Source organism: Rhinolophus sinicus, chromosome 3, assembly GCF_057876585.1.
Source record: "Rhinolophus sinicus isolate RSI-liver-muscle chromosome 3, RSI-T2T, whole genome shotgun sequence".
In the NCBI taxonomy this organism is placed as follows: domain Eukaryota; kingdom Metazoa; phylum Chordata; class Mammalia; order Chiroptera; family Rhinolophidae; genus Rhinolophus; species Rhinolophus sinicus.
Window position 1 is genome coordinate 151,376,571 of NC_142503.1, and position 6,000 is coordinate 151,382,570.

Here is a 6,000-nt window from a genome sequence, read left to right on the forward strand (position 1 = left end):
GGCTTTGTACATTGTCTTAAACATAGCAGTCATACAACAGGTCATTTTACTATTATTTTTTAATCTACTCTTTAGATAATTCACTCAGTGTAATCTGAAAAACACCAAAACTATATTATGAAAGTCTCTAACTTTGGTTATCTAAAGATAACCAAACTACACACACACATGCGTGTATACAAATGATATTTTAAAAGACAGCAAAAGTGTAACCGACTTCTTAATGGATTATTTTTATTCTATCAATAAAAAGAAAATACTACTGCTTCCTAGCACTGTTGCAAGAATCAAATAGAGCAATGTGAAAGTTTTTTGAAAACTGTAAAGTATATAGAACAATTTGCAAACTGACAGGCAGAAAAAGGTGAATGAAAATGATACTAAGTTTCAAGCTCTAGTCTAGTCAGTGGTGAACACTAGCTGCATGAGAATCACCTGAAAGAACTTTAGAAAATACTGGCTGCCAACAGAGCAACCAAAATCAAATCTCTGGGGCAGGAGCCTGGTTTCTGTATTTTTAAAAACGCGAATGACTCTAAAGTAGAGTAGATTGAGAATCACTAAGGTGACTGAGCGTAAGTAAGTGTAAGAGCTAGAGTGAGACTATAAGAGAAAGATTATTGTTTTCAGACTCTCTAGACTAGAAAAAGTTAAATTCTACCTACCTTTAACAAAACACCATATATGGTGTGAACTCATTTTAGTTGTTGAAAAGGAAAAAATCCTCAACATAAACCAGTAAGACATGCACCTGTATGTACACACCTTAGGTCAACAAAATGCTACCTGTGATAAATTCAGGATGGTGGAATCACGGGCAATTTTCACTTTTTTGTGCTTTTCTGGATTATCTAATTTATAAAATGAAAACGTTTCACTTTTATAAACTGGAAAACAATACTGTAAAGCCATAATGCAAACTACTATTCCAGGGTAGCAGGACTGCCATGTAAAGCTAACTCCTGAAATTACAAACACTGAGTCCCTTTTACCATAATATGTGAGAACTATAGAAGAAGTGATTAAATAAATCAGTAAATTCCACCCTTATATCCCAAGCCATTGTTCAACCTCTTCACTAAAGTCTTCTGATGCCACCAACTAATAATAATGATTTCTTTTTCTTCTAATTTCTGGAAAATTTGCACTTTATTTTTAAATAAAAAACTATGTCCTTACCCTCACAAAGCTTCTAGCCTAGTGGGGACCCAAAAAAAATCTGTGAAAATTCTGTCCCCAAGCCCTTCTCAAATGCCACAATTCTGATTAAGTTTTCCATAACATCCAAACATACTGCAGTTAAAAAAACAAAAAGTTACAGTACATTATGATATCGTATTAAAAGCATCTTATGTGGTTGATTACTGTAGTCTCATTTGACATAAATTTTAGAAAGATTTACACAGTACACATGTAATTAATTATATTGGCTGTGGTATTGTCCACACAAAATTAGACATTAGATGTTAAGCTAAATCTGTAACCCCAAATTATACTTTTTTCCCATAGAGGGAAATATCAGATTTTATACAGCATTTTGAAACCTTTTTTAAGCCTGCATGTATTGCAAATAAGTTCCAACATCAGTAAGTACTGCATTACATATTTCTTAATACTTATACTGATTAACTACATAAAATAACTTTTACTGAAGTTTAGAGGTGACTCTAAAGGTTGAAAATACAAAAGAATGGTATGCAATTGCCAGCTGAACCAAAAGAAACTTTAAATCTATAATCTCTAAACAAGCCAATGAGGAGGAGTTAGCTCTACCTGTTTAACCACTTTCTTAATACACACCCAAATAACATGATAGTAAATCTCACTGATGAAGCTTTCTTCTAGGCTACTTATTAAAAAGTTCATATAGCAAAGAGAATATAAAAAGACTCAGAAGGGAGAATCAAACTAAGCTACAAACTATTTCACAATATTAACTGTATGCAAACAGATTTTATAAATGTTGATCATAAATATTAGAACCCAGTACATTATCAAGTTATCAATACTGTCAAACTTTTATTACAAGTTTGTGTTTATAAAACTGCATTTTAAAAATAGTCTGCAACATACCTAAGACTGCAGATTCCTTTTCCTCCAATCTGTCCAAACATAATCGTTTTAACACACAAAAATAACTTGCTTCTCGCTTGCTTTCTTAACATCATTTAACTTTTATCAAAAGATTTCTTTTCCTGACGAGCTATTATACATTGTATCTTGCTGTTGTCTACATGACTGCCTCTAAGTAATTAATCCCTGTTTTTTCTCTTTCCCTTTTCTAATAATCTGTCCTAAAGAATATTTCTGCTGCTTGAAGACCTATGACATTTCCTGTTCCTTCCTTATACATCTAGTTTAGCTGAACAGAAAGCATTTTTCTTCTGGCTCCTGGCTATACGTAATTATTAAATCTTAGAACTAAAGAGCCTTGCAGATAATCTAGTAAAATTTCCAACTTTACAAAAAAGGAAACACCTATTAGAGGAAAAGAAGTATGAGATCAAGCTGACATTATCTTCAAGGTAGACATTGCTAAGTAAAATAAGATTTGGCAAAAAGAACAATGTAGTAATTCTGCGCCTAGCCTGAAAACCTGACATCGCAATAAACTAACATTTAATTTCTTGAATCCTTAGTTTTAAGTCTGTTAATTTTAAGTTTCCCTATTCAAATTTGATTTCTAAGGATTATTTTAAACTTAATTTAAAATTCAAACTAATTTTTATTTATACTTAATTGTAAATTAATTCAAAGTAAGTTCTTAGGTTGGGATTTACATTATGTTTTTTGCAATCCATAGGATTTTCAGAACAATGATAAATGGAATTCAAGGAGACAAAAGCTATTTATCATACGTGTCCTAGAATTAGTCTCAGGGAATACTCAGTAGTACCCTGCTGGAGACAAATGAGCAAATGTTACAACTTCTAATTAAAGACCCCAAGGCAGCTTAACATCAGAGTTCAGGAAAAATTAAAGTTCAAATATCCTTATAATCCATATAAAAGAAAAAAATTAACATACTTATTTTATAGCTATACTGAAAAACACATTGCTGAAATTATTTCTAAAGGTAAGATACTGAAAAAGGGCTAGTAGCTACACAGATTAAAAGTAGGTGAGAATGAATAAATCAAGGGTTTATTTTAGATGCTAAAATCAATAATCAGCTCAAATTACTTGAGACTATGATTAACACATAGTATCTGTCAAACTATCACAACGCGCTAGATAAATGACAAATCAAAATCATTGTAAGAAATTACTATAAGAAACATGGTTAATTCCTAATGTACTTATTTCCAAATTTTTTATGCCTCAGTATGAAATAGCCTCTGGTTTGTCAGCAGAGGCTTCTCAGCACAAACTTCTCTAAACACAGGGAAATGTATTTTTCAAAGTGACATATGGAGTCAGTTACATTAAAAGCCACAAGATAACTGTTAGTTTTCTTAAACTCTACTTCCACCTCTGCCATTACCATGCCACCCAGGAAATGCTTTTTAGCCCTTGTCAATTTCCTCTGCCAGAACTAGGGGTCTCTTGAAAACATACGAACTCCCAAACAGTGAGATGGCATCAAGATCTGCCTGGTCCTTATTCCCACATAGACTGCTTAAGATCAAACTTTAATATTCCCTTCTTTTCAAGGTTAATCCATTCAATCATTTACTCCAGTTACAATCAATCTGGTCTATGGCAGATGGAGTAGCATTTGAATCACTTAAAGCAGTAAATAAAGTTAGATTTTCAAAATGCTGCAACTATCCATGACACACACTGCATGGAACTTATAGATAGGTACCAGGATCCAGATAATCACATCATGTCCACCCTCTGCCACTGTCATGATGGGAGGGAGGGAGAAATTTCAAGTATGCATTCAAGTAAAGATTTCACTTACCAGAACCTTTTAAAAATACATGTCCCATTTATATTGTCAAAATGTTAATTTTAAATCACTTTTATCTATTCACTAAATCACCATATCCTGGAAATATTCTGGCCTAGTTTAAAAGTTATCAAATCAAAATCCTTAAGAGATCCCTATAACTAAAAACTTTTTTAAGCTAACTTATCATGGATTTTCCCTACCATGTTAGTATGATTGGTGAGGTCTTTTTGAATTTCACTGAAAATTAGAATGCATAATGGCATAAATGCAAATTAAGTTCACCAAGTCAAACAAAATACTAAACATAAAGGTTATAGAATTTTAATATACTAGAGAAAACAGCAAAGAGCCAAGGTGAAAGATTTGGTAGAAATTCCATCAATACTCTGCCAATTGTGGGGCAAGGTAGATATGAAATTAAATTGTATTTTATTCTTCAGGTCTTCACACTATGAAAGAAGAAACATTATGAAACTTGACTTTGTAATTTTTTTCAGAAGCGATCAAGAACTGGTCTCACTTTCAGGTCAGCTTCAGCCAAATCTTAAGGTCTATACAAGTCACCCAGAGCCTGGCAACAGGAACTTTTTCTTCCTTGACCCAAGAAGGCAGAGTGCCAGAGGGAAATAGCAAAGAGTAGCACTATATAAACAGGGCAAGTGGCACAAGAGCAGAGGCAAGTTATATAACCAAAATATATTTTAAAATATGTTCATAACTCGTAACAACCTTTGCCTTTGGTTGGTTTCTTGTTTGGAGTATCAGTTGAAACAGTTAATTCAATATTATCTGGATCGCCTCCTTCCTCTTCAATAGCCTACATTAGAAAGAGAAGTTAATATGCTACACAATCTATCTAAACTTATTTTATAAAAACGAAATGAAAAAAATTCAGCAAACCTCAAGCCTCAAGACATTCGAATTGCCAGTCATTTCACAAACCGACTTCAAAAAAAGCAATTAAAGTACACGAGTGAGAGAAACTTTAGGGGGAAATATTATTAGGTTTCAAAATCACAGGGACTTTTAAATTCTACCGAGTCGAGATAATTAAATATCATATATCATACTAAACAAAAGTCTAAATATTCTCGATGGCAGAAAAGTTGCTAGGTACTAAAATAAGTAACTAAAAGGAGCTTTCCTAATTTCTATAATGCAAACTTGTTTCTCCTCTACTACAGTTCCAACGCTCACTCAAATAAACCAGAAAGATAATCAGATGAAAAAGCACATTATTGAGCTGATGCAAAAACTGAAATTCCAGCGGTAAACAAACCCTCTTACCCACCCATCAACTTCCACTACCAATTCCCCCCCAAGATGGGGAAGAAACGGTTGGACACAATTAAACGGTAACTTCGCATAAGTCACCAAAGTAACCAGTCCCTCCGAGGCCAAGAAATGCACGCGCTCACCATCGCTAAAGGCTGGGGACCGAGTGCCTCCCGAGTCTCCACGATTGCCCTAGGGAGGCCCCGCCAGCCGGCTGCAGCCCTCGCAGCCTGGGGGGTACGTCCGGGAGGAGGCAGGGGCGAGCTCGGCTGCGGCGGCCGGTCCCAGACCTGGGCGGCTCGCGGACGGGTCGCAGGCCTGGCCCGGCGCGCGGGGGCGGAGGCACCGCGGGAGGATCCTCGCTCACCCCGTGCGCGTGAGCGCCTCCCGGGGCCTCCCCATGGCGCTGCCGGGCGTGCACCGGCGGCTGCAGGCGACCGGGGGCTGCGGCGGAAGGTGGGGCTCCAAGACGCGGCCTACGCTCCCCTTCCCGGACCTTGCCGGGCCTCACCTGCTTGAGTCGGGAGACGAGCACAGTCTTGACTCCGGTGATGTCTAAGTTCCGCCGCTTCAGCTCGGACTTGAGATCGATGACCCGCAGATCGGTGATCTTTTTACCCTCCGCCTGACCCGAGGCGGCCGCCACTGCCACAGCACCGGTAGCGGCAGCCATTTTAGAAGTGCAGCGCGCTGCTGAGGCAGCAAGTGAGCTGCAGGGCGGCGGCAGCAGCGCCAACTTCAACCCAGGCCTCGGGTACAGCCGTCGCCGCGCAGCGCTGCGCACAATGAGCCGCTGGCTCCGCCCCCTGCCGACAGCCCCAGCACAA

The 6,000-nt window shown here is 37.6% G+C and overlaps 1 protein-coding gene across 14 annotated transcripts in view; it reads right to left on the minus strand.

Annotated features, from left to right (window-relative positions):
* SLTM (SAFB like transcription modulator) overlaps positions 1 to 6,000 on the minus strand; it is a 40,527-nt gene extending 34,527 nt beyond the window's left edge. For 4 of the 14 annotated variants that reach the window (XM_088797249.1, XM_088797246.1, XM_088797247.1 and 1 more), the window contains exons 1-2: positions 5,685 to 5,998; positions 4,628 to 4,715 (exon numbers count right to left, since the gene is read on the minus strand). In XM_088797249.1, the coding sequence (XP_088653375.1) occupies positions 4,628 to 4,715; positions 5,685 to 5,846 (250 nt within the window). In that variant the 5' untranslated portion in view covers positions 5,847 to 5,998. Of the gene's footprint in view, positions 1 to 4,627; positions 4,716 to 5,684 lie in introns of all 14 variants that reach the window. The other 10 variants (XM_088797251.1, XM_088797250.1, XM_088797248.1 and 7 more) reach the window with 5 other exon arrangements.